The sequence below is a fragment of the Euleptes europaea genome, chromosome 6 (genome assembly GCF_029931775.1).
Source record: "Euleptes europaea isolate rEulEur1 chromosome 6, rEulEur1.hap1, whole genome shotgun sequence".
In the NCBI taxonomy this organism is placed as follows: Eukaryota; Metazoa; Chordata; class Lepidosauria; order Squamata; family Sphaerodactylidae; genus Euleptes; species Euleptes europaea.
The window spans coordinates 10,592,859-10,607,060 of NC_079317.1; the positions used below are offsets into that span (position 1 = coordinate 10,592,859).

General features: G+C 45.9%; 1 protein-coding gene across 2 annotated transcripts in view; it reads left to right on the forward strand.

Annotated features, from left to right (window-relative positions):
• HIF1A (hypoxia inducible factor 1 subunit alpha) overlaps positions 1-14,202 on the forward strand; it is a 60,819-nt gene that overhangs the window by 17,072 nt on the left and 29,545 nt on the right. The window contains exons 2-4 of one of the 2 annotated variants that reach the window (XM_056851508.1): positions 10,296-10,486; positions 12,386-12,531; positions 12,683-12,767. In XM_056851508.1, the coding sequence (XP_056707486.1) occupies positions 10,438-10,486; positions 12,386-12,531; positions 12,683-12,767 (280 nt within the window). In that variant the 5' untranslated portion in view covers positions 10,296-10,437. Of the gene's footprint in view, positions 1-10,295; positions 10,487-12,385; positions 12,532-12,682; positions 12,768-14,202 lie in introns of those variants that run through there. The other variant, XM_056851507.1, reaches the window with a different exon arrangement.

The following is a 14,202-nucleotide window of genomic DNA, read 5'->3' on the forward strand; positions in this document are numbered from 1 at the left end:
AAGAGAGGATTATTCCCAGGGTTATTTACCTGAAGAGGGTCGGAGAGCCTGGTTAAAATCAGTGTAATCTCAAAACTCCCTAGAATTGCCTATGGCCAATATGGCCCCGGGGAATTTCCCTCTCTGCATTTCCTAGGTCCCTACGTGACCTGAGTCTTTTCATCATAATTTTGTGAGATTCTTTCGAGGTCAACTCTCCCCCCCCACACCAGCTCACTGCATCTCCCAGTAGCCTTTGTACAGGTTTCATAGTCTTTGCCAGTGGCAGATTGCACTTAAATAACCTCCTGAAGATGCCCTTAAATCACCCCCTGAACATGCCATCTGCTGATTAAATGACTAGATACTATGGCAGAACTCTAGAACGGGAAGATGAAAAACCCAGGTTACAGAAAATCGGCTCTTGTTTTACAGTTGGGGATGGGGGGAAAAGTGCTCCAAGCATGCAAAAACAAAACGGCAATCCTATATTTTGTTTTGTTTGTTGCTCAACATACTGTTTGTTATTCAATATACTCGATCTTGGCAACCAAGATCAAGTTAATTCATGCCATCGTATTCCCTATTACTATGTATGGTTGTGAAAGTTGGACAATGAAGAAAGCTAATAGGAAGAAAGTAGATTCCTTTGAAATGTGGTGTTAACCAGATTTGCGTCCGCCGCTCATGTGGAGGAGTGGGGAATCAAACTCGGTTCAGATTAGAGTCCACTGCTCCAAACCACCACTACACCACACTGGCAGGGGCTCCCTAGCCTACATTGTTTTATCATGTCCACAAAATAATATTGCACGAAATAAATATATCAATCCCTGGATAAAACAACTAAAGACTCTTTCTGAGAAGCGGATACTGGGTTATCTGCTGTCAAATAGATCGGTCAATTGCGTGAGAGATGTGGCAACTTTTCTCTTTGTAGTGTCAAGGAAAAATTAAATTTTCATTTCCTCTTTTTAAAGTGTGAACTGGTTGATGGATAGCCAGTGGCTGTTAAATCTAGGGAAAGAAAGAGAAGCTGGGACCTTCTGCATGCAAAGCAGAGGCTTTGCCGCTGAGCCGGAGCTCTATCCAACCTGTGTATTTTAACAACTTCCTCCAAGGAGCTCAGAAACGTTGTACATGGAGAGGGTTTTCCTTTGCAACATGTTGGTGTAGTAAATTAGACAGAGGCCATCTGTGCAGGGGTATTTAGTTTGCAGTCCCTGCTGGACTGCAACGAGGCTTCCTTTGCATTATTCATGATTTTACTGACCTTCAGATGTGAATTTGCTTTGACCTCTTTCGTCCCACCCCAGTTCTAGGGTCCTGTTTTAGGACGAATTTAAATACTGCTTCGAGGAAAGAGCAACACAGATTCCCCCCCCCCCCCGTTTCCATGCATAGCTCTTAACTTTGGGTTTCTCTCCCCATGCCCATTTTGGCTTCTCCCCCCCCCCCCACATGTCTGTTCCTCTGCTCCAACCCCTTCCCTCAAAGCAAAGCACAAAACATGAAATATGCAGTAAGACATCGAAGAGAGGCTGCAAAGTTTGGAAGGCAGCTCCCGGCAGGGAGCTGTTGAAGAAAGGTGGGGAGGAATACCCAGCAGAAGCACACGCAGTCCCTTTAAGAGCTGACCCGCCCCCTCCAAGTAAAGTGCAACAAGGCTGCGTTTTCAGGGGGAGGGACTCAGAAGCTCCGTAATTCACTGGGGATGCATAATTAATCAAAAGGTACCCCTGGAATTTCTTCGGGGAGGAGGAGCCCTCATGCATATAAGTGTTTGAGAATTCGGAACAGAAAACTGCGCAGCAAACCAAACACTAATTTCCCCTGCATAAATGACCAGAGAGATGCTGGCTGGGATGGGGAAGGGAGCAGTGATTTACTAGTAAGCTTTATGGTACAAGCAGGGATCCACTCCTCGGTCTCTCCAGTGTAAGTCGTAACACTCAAACACGACACCGTACGCTGGCACTCTTACTTCCCCCCCCCCCCCCACAGAATCTGGGACACCTGATTGCAGGGTGTTGCATATTTCTCCGGTCCGAGGCAAAACATTGGCACTGCCTTAATACTCTGCCGTCCACATTATAATTTGCCTCAGCTATTAATAACCCTTCCATTTCGCGGTGTGAGTAAGCACACCGCAGGTCCTCTGGTAAATAACCTTGAAGTCATGAGCCGTCTTGACGAGAGGTCTCAGGCTGTAAGATGTTGGGCAGATCTTTTGGGCCTAGTCCTTGGTGCTCTTTGGGAGGAGCTGCCGCCCACACTGTCCTTGTAACACTCAGTACTGTTGCTTCACATCGACTGTTTTGTCTAAAAACACAGCGTGGGAAGGACTCATCTGACTCGCTGCCTGCCAGATAGATAGGCACGTTCTGCCCAAAGTCTTGGCTGGGTGCCCATGGCTTTCTCAGCAATGTCATGCGGGTATTAACCCTTTCAATGTGACGCTTTTAAACCGGTGGAATACACAGTGTCATAAACAGTGAACTGCAGTGAAGGATTTGGTTGACCTCGGGCTAGTCACAGTTCTGTCCAAACTCTCTCAGCCCCACCTACCTCACAAGGTGTCTGTTTTGGGGAGAGGAAGGGAAGGCGATTGTAAGCCACTTTGAGACTCCTTAAAAAAAGATAGCCCTATGTCGCAGAGTGGTACAGCTGCGGTACTCCAGTCCAAGCTCTGCTCATGACCTGAGTTCGATCCCGATGGAAGTTGGTTTCAGGTAGCCCAGCTCAAGGTTGACTCAGCCTTCCATCCTTCCGAGGTCGGTGAAATGAGTACCTAGCTTGCTGCGGGAAAAGTGTAGATGACTGGGGAAGGCAATGGCAAACCACCCCGTAAACATAGTCTGCCTAATAAATGTCGAGATGTGAGGTCACCCCATGGGTCAGGAATGACCCAGTGCTTGCACAGGGGACCTTTACCTTTAAAAAAAAAGGTAGAGAAACTCATGGTATAAAAAACAATTCTTCCTCCTCTTCTTCCTTCAAGACCACCCTGTGAACGTCAATCAATTCTATCTTGTACTGTCTCGTCCTCCTTCCTTTCGGCCCTGTCCTTTTCAATCTTTTCCCCCAGCTCTCCGCACCCTCCTTGGCTTGGTATCTTCTCCAGCCTCTTCTCCTACACCGCCTGCTTCTTCTTGAGCAGCAAGATCGGTTCTCACGAACGGGCATCCTGATGATATGAATTACCAGATATCTGTTCCTCAGAAATGGTGGCATAGTTCACCAGGCTGAATCCAGCTGAAGTGAGTCTGCCAGAGGTAGATCTGGAAATCTTTTGAGGCCTAGAAAGCCTAGTGGTAACATTTTCCCCTCAATTCCATGGGTTTTCCTGCTTATCTCCCTCTCTGGGATCTGGATAGCTCAGCCAACGGCAGCAGGACGTATCTGCCTACCCTTTCCTGTGTGGCATCAGCCACTCGATGTCAAGATCAGCATGTAGGGCTGTGAAAAAAATTCAGTACCTTTTGGGTTTATTGGAGACAATTTTTTTTCAGAAAACCCAAAATAAGGTTGGAGTGTCAGACTGGAAGCTGGGAGACTGTTCTCATGAAGTGTCAAAAAAGCACTCTTCTGGCTAAACTAACACAACTTGTTAATATGAAATCAACAGATGAATTTGAGTTGAGATGGCAGCCTTTTTTACGATTATTATTTAGGTGGTAAATAAATTAGTTACAAGGTTGAACGTGATTTAAAAGAGAATTTCTAGAGGCACATAAGATGTATAAACGTTCAAGATACTTTATAGAAGATATGGTATTAGATTTTTATTAGTTTAGCTGATGTAGAGGCTTAATGGGCGAAATATATTCTTGTTCACCTTAGAGAATCTTGAGACAAAGTAATGTTTCGCATAGTATAATATTTGGGAACTCTTCTTTTTCACTATTTAAACCTCAATTATGTAGATGCTGGGAGCATGCTGTATCTTTTATTTCATGTTTCCTCCTTCCCTTCTTTTCCTTTCTGTACCCCCTATTTTTATCAAATATTTTTTTTAAAAAAAGCAGCCTCCTCTCCCCAGATAGCTTTTCATTGTGAAATTGCAATCTGTGCCTGTCTATTGGTCATTTTAAAGGAGACAAACATAGTCGACTCTGGTCATGCAATTCCCTGAACAACTGTGGAACCAGCCCTGCCCCCCTCTTATTACAAGAGATTTTATGAAAATGGTTCTCCTATTTTCATAGAATCATAGAGTTGGAAGGGACTGCCAGGGTTATCCAACCCCCTGAACAATGCAGGAAATTCACAACTACCTCCCCCCCACACCCCCAGTGGCCCCTACTCCATGCCCAGAAGATGGCCAAGATGCCCTCCCTCTCATGATCTACCCAAGGTCACAGAATCAGCATTGCTGACAGATGGCCAACTAGCCTCTGCTTCAAAACCTCCAGCGAAGGAGAGCTTATCACCTCCCAAGGAAGCCTGTTCCACTGAGGAACCGCTGTAACTTGTTAGAAAATACTTCCTAATGTCTAGATGGAAACTCTTTTAATTTAATTTCAACCCGTTGGTTCTGGTCTGACCTTCTGGGGGAACAGAAAACAACTCGGCACCCTCCTCTATATGACAGCTCTTCAAGTACTTGAACATGGTTATCATATCACCTCTCAGTCTTCTCTTCAGGCTAAACATACCCAGCTCTTTCTACCTTTCCTCATCGGACTTGGTCTCCAGACCCCTCACCATCTTTGTTGCCCTCCTCTGGTCAGGATAGGACTCGCAAGAATGGGTTTAAAGTATGGGCAGAAAGGTACCAGCTGGATATTAGGATTTTTTTTTTTTACAGTAAGAGTTGTTCAACAGTGGAGTTAGCTAGGGAGGTTGTGAGCTCCCCCTCTCTGGCAGTCTTCAAGCAGCGGCTGGACAAACTTATCAGGGGTGCTCTAGGCTGATCCTGCTTTAAGCAGGGGGTTGGACTAGATGGCCTCTATGGCTCCTTCCAACTCTATGATTCTATCCCTGGCCAATCTGTCCCGAAGTTGGGTGTGACTTGATGACAGTTGACACACGTGCACACACATAATTGAGGGAACAATGCAGATAAAGAAGTGTGTTTTCTGTAGTTTGGTTCCCCCCAAGATGTTCATGGTTAGGTTACTGCATTTTTTAATGCACAGTCCAGATAGTATTCATCTTGTCGCACAGCGGTATTTTCTTGGTTTTTCTATCCCATTTCAGTCTTGATAATTTAAAAGACATAATGTACCATTACAGCACCAGGCTGTCCTGTGTGGGGCAAGTCAAGTAGAGATTGAGGCTTCCTTGAAGTAAGTACTGTCCCTTCAAAATGTAATCTTTAACATCTCCTTCCAGCTTAACGAATTACAGAATGTTCTGTCCCTCAGTTATTCATGAATCAGTTGTATAACATTTGCTGTGGTTGGCAGGGCTGTTTTGTACCTTTCAGTAAAACAAAGACACTGATAATCAGTGACTTTTTTTTTTAAGGTGGTTATTTTGCGAGATCCAGCGTGGTATAGTGGTTAAGAGCTGTTGTTTGGAGTGGTGGACTCTGATCTGGAGAACTGGGTTTGATTCCCCACTCCTCCACATGAGTGACAGAGGCTAATCTGGGAAACGGGGTTGGTTTCGCCACGCCTACACATGAAGCCAGCTGGGTGACCTTGGGCTAGTCACACTCTCTCAGCCTCCCCTACCTCCCAGGGTGTCTGTTGTGGGGAAGGGAAGGTGATTGTAAGCCAGTTTGATTCTTCCCTAAGTGGTAGAGAAAGTCATCATATAAAAACCAACTCTCCTCCTCCTTCCTGTTACAGTCTGAAAGAATAAAGATATGGGCAGTATGTATGGGTTGCTACAAAGTAAAAAGTAATATTTAATCCTCCCCCCCATTTTTTTCTTCTGGTGATTGAAGCACAAAAACAAAGCAAAGAAAAACTGCCGTGAGAAACAGGATCTTTCCTAAAGGGAATTTGTTTCTGAATAGGCATGGAATAGAATATTGCCTGTCTGGATGTATTTGTCTAGGGAATATTAAATATTGTGTGAAAGCCTACCAACAACAGTACTGCAGCAGCATCCTGCCTGTGTTCCATGGCACCTCATATAATAAGCATGCCCCTCTGATCCTGGAGAGACTAGGTATGCATCATGACTAGTATCCATTTTTACTAGCTGCCATGGATAGCCCTCTCTTCCATGAACATCTCCACTCCTCTTCAAGCCTTCCAAGTTGGCAGCCAATAGTTGCTATTTTGCCCATTTTCTTTTTTCTTCTCAAAATAGAAATTCCAGAAAAATGGTAGACCAAACTGGAGACTGTGTCTTTCTCTCATTTTCTCCCCAGCACCTAATGTGGTTTTAACAGGGTTGCTTACAACTACCACAGAGTTGGTAGGTGGGCACATGAACAGAAGTGAAACTTCAGAAAGAAGAACCTGCGACCTTTCCATCTTATGTTCAAGGAAGAGAAACAGATGACAAGTTAGGATTGTGTGACAAAAAATATCACTAGATACTTAATTGGGGAGGGGCTGTGGCTCGGTGGTAGATCATCTACTTGGCATGCAGAAGGTCCCAGGTTTAATCCCTGGAATCTCCAGTTAAAGGGACCAGGCAAGTAGGTGATGTGAAAGACCCCTGCCTGAGACCCTGGAGAGCCGCTGCCGGTCTGAGTAGACAGTACTGACTTTGATGGACCAGGGGTCTGGTTCAGTATAAGCCAGCTTCATGTGTTCAATTCCCTGAATTCTTTGAATCAGATTTCTGTTAAGCAACGCATGCATTCAAAAATCATAGCTACTCACTTTCTCCATGAGTGAGTCACAGTTTAAAGAAATGACCAAGGAAGGAAGATTTGAGTACCTGTGAAACACAAACTGTATTGGGCAGGACAGTAACTAGGAAAAAGTAGCTCAGCTTGGCAACTGCTGTGCTCAGAATGCTGCCCGCTGCGCGCTCAGTGGAACAGGCTTCCTCGGGAGGTGGTGGGCTCTCCTTCCCTGGAGGTTTTTAAGCAGAAGCTTAATGGCCATCTGTCAGCAATGCTGATTCTGTGGCCTTAGGCAGATCATGAGAGGGAGGGCACGAAGATTGGCATCAGTGCTTGGCTCTCGTGGCCCTTTCTTGAATGCCCAGGGTTGTGCCGATCACCACTTTGAGGTCAGGAAGCAATTTTCCTCCAGGCCAGATTGGTTAGGGATCCTGGAGAGTTTTTTTGCCATCTCTGGGCATGAAGTAGGGGTCACTGGGAGTGTGGGAGGGAAGTAGTTGTGAGTTTCCTGCATTGTGCAGGGGATTGGACTAGATGGTGGTCATTTCCAACTCTATGATTCTATGATTCTCCTATGCTGTTGCTTCTTGCACCCTTTGTGTCTGGGTGTTGTTGCCGTTTATCTTCTCTCCTCCCACCATTCCTGCAAGGTTGTCCCTGCTGCCTGCCTGGGATGGAGCTGCGTGCACAAACTCCAGGGATAGGACAGCTTTGCTGTATTCAATGTAATTGGGTCCTATTCGTAGGGTTGCCAACCTCCTGGTACTAGCTGGAGATCTGCTATTACAACTGATCTCCAGCCGATATAATTCAGTTCCCCTAGAGAAAATGGCTGCTTTGGCAACTAGACTCTGTGACATTGAAGTCCCTCCTCTCCCCAAACCCCGCCCTCCTCAGGCTCCACCCTAAAAAGCTCCAGGTATTTCCCAGCCCAGAGCTGGCAACCCAACTATTTGTAATGCCGCCAATCAGAATATTGGCAGGTGTTCAGGGGAAGTCGCAGGTAACAGTCAAAATTGGATCACTGATAAGAATCAAGATCGATCACCAATCTTTTTCTCTTTTTTTACTGTTAACCTGCAATTTCCCTGCAATTGAATTGGACTGTTTAAGAAGAAAATTGTTTTTTATGAAAGGCCTAGTTTCCTGAACTTAGTTTTTGTTGTGTTAGTCGTACAACTTGTGTTCTGGAGCTAGATCAGTTGTATTTTTGTTAGAATCATAGAATCATAGAGTTGGAAGGGACCACCAGGGCCATCAAGTCCAACCCCCTGCACAATGCAGGAAATTCACAACTACCTCCCCCCTCCACACCCCTAGTGACCAGAAGATGGCCAAGATGCCCTCCCTCTCTCTCATCATCTGCCTAAGGTCACAGAATCAGTATTGCTGACAGATGGCCATCTAACCTCTTCTTAAAAACCTCCAGGGAAGGAGAGCTTACCACCTCCCGAGGAAACCTGTTCCACTGAGGAACCGCTCTGACTGTTAGAAAATTCTTCCTAATATCTAGACGGAAACTCTTTTGATTTAATTTCAACCCATTGGTTCTGGTCCGACCAACAGAAAACAACTCAGCACCATCCTCTATATGACAGCCCTTCAAGTACTTGAACATGGTTATCATATCCCCTCTTAGTCTTCTCCTCTTCAGGCTAAACATACCCAGCTCATAAGAACATAAGAAAGGCCCTGCTGGATCAGGCCGAGGCCCATCAAGTCCAGCAGTCTGTTTACACAGTGGCCAGCCAGGTGCCTTTAGGAAGCCCATAAGCAAGACGACTGCAGCAGCACCATCCTGCCTGTGTTCCACCACACCCAAAATAATAGGCATGCTCCTCTGATACTAGCTCCTTCAACCTTTCCTCATAGGACTTGGTCTCCAGATCCCTCACCATCTTTGTTGCCCTTCTCTGTTGTTATTTACTTGATGTTATTGAATACATTTTGTGCAAACGATTAATTTTTGTTACATAGCCAGCATGCTGTATTTGCTATTTGGATGATTTCGTATTACAGCAGAGGTTTACTTTTGAGATGGTATTAAACTTAACTAGGACTTTGTGTACGGACATCATGTGTACTTTGTGTGTGAGAGAAGAAGGAGGAATGAAGCAGCAGAGGTGGTTTTTCCATATGAATCTACCCTGACCCTCTGGTCATCTTCAGAGGCCTTGCTATGGGTGCCCGTGCTTTCTTGAGGCTAGACCGGTGGCGACCCAGGACAGGGCCTTCTCGGTTGTGGCACCAAAGCTTTGGCACTTCCTCCCCAGGCAGATTCATTTGTCTTCCTCTGTCATGGTCTTCTGCCAGCAGGGGAAGGCTTTTTCGTTTGGGGGACCCTCAGTAAACTGTTTTTGGTATTCCTCCATATTTCTGTGTGTTTGTATGTCTATACCCATTTCATTGTGTTGTTACATTTACATTTACATTTACATATATATATATATATAATATTTATATATACACACACACACATTTTAAATGCTGTTTTAATGTGTTTTACTGCCTTGATGTTCACTGCCTTGGGGACTCTGTTTGGGTGGCATCTGTCATACAAATGTTCTAAATAAATCAGCATGCATTGTGTGTGTGGTTGTGTGTGTGCGTAAAGTGCTGTCAAGTCACAGCCGACACAACACATAGTCAAATTGTGGAACCTAGTTAAATTGTGGAACACAACGCATAGTTAAATGGTGGAACTCCTTGCTCCAGGATGTGGTGATGGCTGCCAACTTGGAAGGCTTGAAGAGGGGAGTGGACGTGTTCATGGAGAGGGGTATCCATGGCTACTAGTCCAAATGGATACTAGTCATGATGCATACCTACTCTCTCCAGGATCAGAGGAGCATGCCTATTATCTTAGGTGCTGTGGAACACAGGCAGGATGGTGCTGCTGCAGTCGTCTTGTTTGTGGTCTTCCTAGAGGCACCAGGTTGGCCTCTGTGTGAACAGACTGCTGGACTTGATGGGCCTTGGTCTGATCCGGCATGGCTTTTCTTATGGAGGATGGGGCTATCCATGGGTACTAGTCCAAATGGATACTAGTCATGATGCATACCTATTCTCTTCAGGATCAGAGGAGCATGCCTATTATCTTAGGTGCTGTGGAACACAATGCTGCTGCAGTTGTCTTGTTTGTGGGCTTCCTGGAGGCATCTGGTTGGCCACTGTGTGAACAGGCTGCTGGACTTGATGGGCCTTGGTCTGATCCAGCATGCTCTTAGGTTCTTATGTTCTTATAGCGACCCCAGCAAGGGGCTTGCAAGGCAAGTGAGAAGCGGAGCTGGTTTGCCATTGCCTTTCTCTGCAGAGTCTTCCTTGGAGCTCTCCTTTTCAAGTACTGACCACCCTGCTTAGCTTCTGAGATGTGATGAGATCGGGTTATACCACACTGCCTTCTCTCCCTGAGCATGCATTGCACAGTGAAAAAATTTACATTGGTTATCCATTCCTGATTTCCTGTTTACTCCTCTACTTGCTATAGGTAGTGCTAAGGGACTAGCGCTGATCAGTTGCCTACTTGGGCCTCAATGCTGTCGCTTGACTGTTTGCCCTACAGGATCAGTTCAGAACGCAGAAAGGAGAAGTCTAGAGATGCAGCCAGGTGCCGGAGGAGCAAGGAATCTGAGGTCTTCTGCGAACTCGCTCACCAGTTGCCTCTTCCCCATCATGTGAGTGCACATCTCGACAAAGCCTCTATTATGAGGCTAACTATCAGCTACCTGCGCATGAGGAAGCTGCTTGATGCAGGTGAGAGTTTGCAGACGGTTGTACCGGGAGGATGGGTGAAAACTAAACTTGGTGGCCAATGAGTAGACATTTAAGCATCCGCACCATGATTATATGAAACCACATTGCTTACTAGAGGCTGATCTCATCCCAGAGAGCTAGTGCGGTGTAGTGGTTAAGAGCAGCAGATTCTAATCTGGAGAACCAGGTTTGTTTCCCTACTCCTCCACATGAGCTACGGAGGCTAATCTGGTGAACAGGATTTGTTTCCCCACTCCTCCCCATAAAGCCTGCTGGGCGACCTTGGGCTGGTCGCAGTTCTCTCAGAACTCTCTCAGTCCCACCTACCTCACAAGAGCCAGCATGGTGTAGTGGTTAAGAGCAGTGGTTTGGAGCAGTGGACTCTGACCTGGAAAACGGGGTTCGATTCCCCACTCCTCCACATGAGTGGTGGAGGCTAATCTGGTGAACTGGATTTGTTTCCCCACTCCTCCACATGAAGCCAGCTGGGTGACCTTGGGCTAGTCACAGCTCTCTTAGAGCTCTCTCAGCCTCACCAACCTCACAGGGTGTCTGTTGTGGGGAGAGGAAGGGAAGGTGATTGTAAGCTGGTTTGATTCTTCCTTAAGTGGGAGAGAAAGTCGGCATATAAAAACCAGCTCTTCTTCCTCTTCTTCTTCCTCAAGGTGTCTGTTGAGGAAGGGAGGAAGGGAAGGCGATTGTAAGCCAGTTTGAGACTCCTTAAAGGTAGAGAAAAGTGGAATATAAAAACTTTAACTCTTCTTCTAATTTGCGGTTTATTAGTGGGCTAGTCCTAGCATTCTTTTATCCAAGCCTTTTAATTAACAATTTTTAAAAGGTTTTTCCAGAGAATAACACACATTTCTATACTTTAGCCATAGATTAGAAAAAAGATTACTGTCACTGAAATTGGCAAAAAACAAACAAACCCACCCCATTCTCCTGAATGACTTGCTTCTGAGGCCACAACTCCAAAATGGAATATGAATCAATTGGAAAGAAAACAAAATGTTAAAAGAGATAATATCTATTTTTTAAAATAAAAAAGAGAGGGGGAAATCAAAGTTTATACCCTGCCGTCCTGCACAATGACCACCAAGGTGGCCAACAAATTACAACAAACTTAGAAAAAGAAGGAGGAGGTGGGGTTTTTTTGGTTCTTGTAGGTTATCCTACAGGGTTTTTTTTTTTGTTTTGTTTTTATATGCCGACTTTCTCTACCACTCAAGGAAGAATCAAACCGGCTTACAATCACCTTCCCCTTCCCACGACAGACACCCTGTGAGGTAGGTGGGGCTGAGAGAGCTGTGACTAGCCCAAGGTCACCCAGCTAGCTTTGTGTGCAGGAGCGGGGAAACAAATCCAGTTCACCAGATTAGCCATCCTCCGCTCATGTGGAGGAGTGGGGGAATCAAACCCGGTTCTCCAGATCAGAGTCCACTGCTCCAAACCACCGCTCTTAACCACTACACCATGCTGGATCTCATAATACAATTACTCCCCCCAAAACACACACACAGATTGACACTGGGACCTCATTGTCGCTGGAGACATGTTCTGAGGCTGGAAGGGGTTCTGAGGCTGGAATTGTTAATTTCATTGTGTTCTTGTGGGTCTGGAAGGACTTCTAACAATATTATAGATGTGTTTGCTTTTAGCTGTTTTGGTTTTGTTATCATAACCAGCCTGATGAAGCCCTCGGGTTTGAGCGGTGGTATAAGAATCTGCACAAATGCGTAGGTTGTGTGAATTGGGCCACCTTGACCGGCGACAACTTCCTGTTCTTGCCGTATTATTTGTGATGCACATTGGGCGAAAGATACAGGACGACACCTGGAATCCAGCCCGAAATGCAAGCAGCGACGACGACTCAACTTTGTCTAATGCACGCCCTTCTAGGTGACCTGGAGGAAGAAGCTGAAATGGAGACGCAGCTGAATTGCTTCTACTTAAAAGCCCTTGACGGATTCGTCATGGTCCTCTCGGAGGATGGCGACATGGTCTACATGTCTGAAAACGTCAACAAGTGTATGGGACTCACGCAGGTAGGAAACGCGCCTCTCCCCTTTGTTTTTTGTCCCCCGCTGTGATTGTGGCCCGTTGACTCCGAGCCCCACAGACTTAAAAATGGCGGGACTTGGATCATGTCCAGCATTTCCTCTGCCGCCCAGACTGAGCTTCCTCTGTCTCTTACAGTTCGAGCTGACTGGACACAGTGTGTTCGATTTCACTCATCCGTGCGACCACGAAGAGCTGAGAGAAATGCTCACGCACCGGAATGGTGAGAAAGAAGCGCTTGGGGTTTTCTTTTTAATGTTCCTCAGGCCAGATGGCTCCTTTTTAATCTTCTCATTGCTGACTGCCACCAGTAGTTTAAATAAGTGCTTGATTGAACCAGATTAATGGATAACCTGATCAGGATCCCCACATTTGATTTACACCGTAAGCTGCCCTGAGTTCCGCACTGTAGAAAGGCGGCTAACAAATGTTTTAAATAAATAATTCTGCCACAACCAAGTCTACTTTTAGTATTAATATCGATGGCCCAGGCTAGCCTGATCTCATCAGTTCTTGGAAGATGAGCAGGGTTGGCCCTGTTTAGTATTTGGATGGGGGGGCCACCAAGGAAGTCCAGGGTTTCCATGCAGAGGCGGGCAATGGCAAACCACCTCTTGCCTTGAAATCCCTGCGGGTCGCCATAAGTCGGGTGCGATTTGATGACACTTTATAAACACACACACCCAAACAAACAGTGGAGGGTCCAGTTCAGGCTCTCGCTAGGTGTTGTGGTCTAGTTCAGCCTCTTGTTCAGCCAATTTTTTTTTCATGTGGTGGTGCAGAGGGAACAGGGCCCCTGCCTCACTGCAAAGAAGGGATATGATGTACAAGAGGCGCACCCCACTTTGGGTGTACTAGTGTGCCCTGCCTCAAGTCAACAATGCAGTTTCATCAGCGTTAAAGATGGATCTGATTTCCAGATATACTGGCAAGCCACAGAAGTGCGTTAAATGCATCTCTGATATATAAATCAGATCAGCGTTTTGTTTCAGAAATTCTGCAAAACAGCATAGTAGCGATCAGCACAGGAATGGAGGTACATGTGTTTGTGTGTTAAGGGTCATCAAGTTGCTTCCGACTCATGGCGACCCTATGAATCAATGTCCTCCAAAATTTCCCATCTTTGACAGCCTTGCTCAGGTCTTGCAAATAGAGGGCTGTGGCTTCCTTGATTGAGTCCATCCATCTCTTGTTGGGTCTTCCTCTTTTCCTGCTGCCCTCAACTTTCCCTAGCATGACTGTCTTTTCCAGTGACTCTGGTCTTCTCATAATGTGACCAAAATACGATAGCCTCAGTTTAGTCATTTTAGCTTCTAGGGTCAGTTCAGGCTTGATTTGATCTATAACCCACTGATTTGGGTTTTTTTGGTACATCTTACAGAACAGCATTCATACAGATATGCTTCTACTAGTTTGGCGGAATACAGTACTTCTGGAGGTTTCTGTCAGTTCCCTGCAGCCCGTTTAGCCTCCATCTCTAGGTGTTACGAACGGCTCTAGCAATGTTGACAACTCTGCTTTTTCTCCTTGGTCATTATAGTTCTTTTTCAGGCGGGGGGAAGGTGTGTGTTCACAGGCCAATTTGGGTGGGAAACATGAAACGATTTAACACGAAAATATTTCCCAGGAGGGTCTGCGCGCTTGCTGTCTTCTTGGTC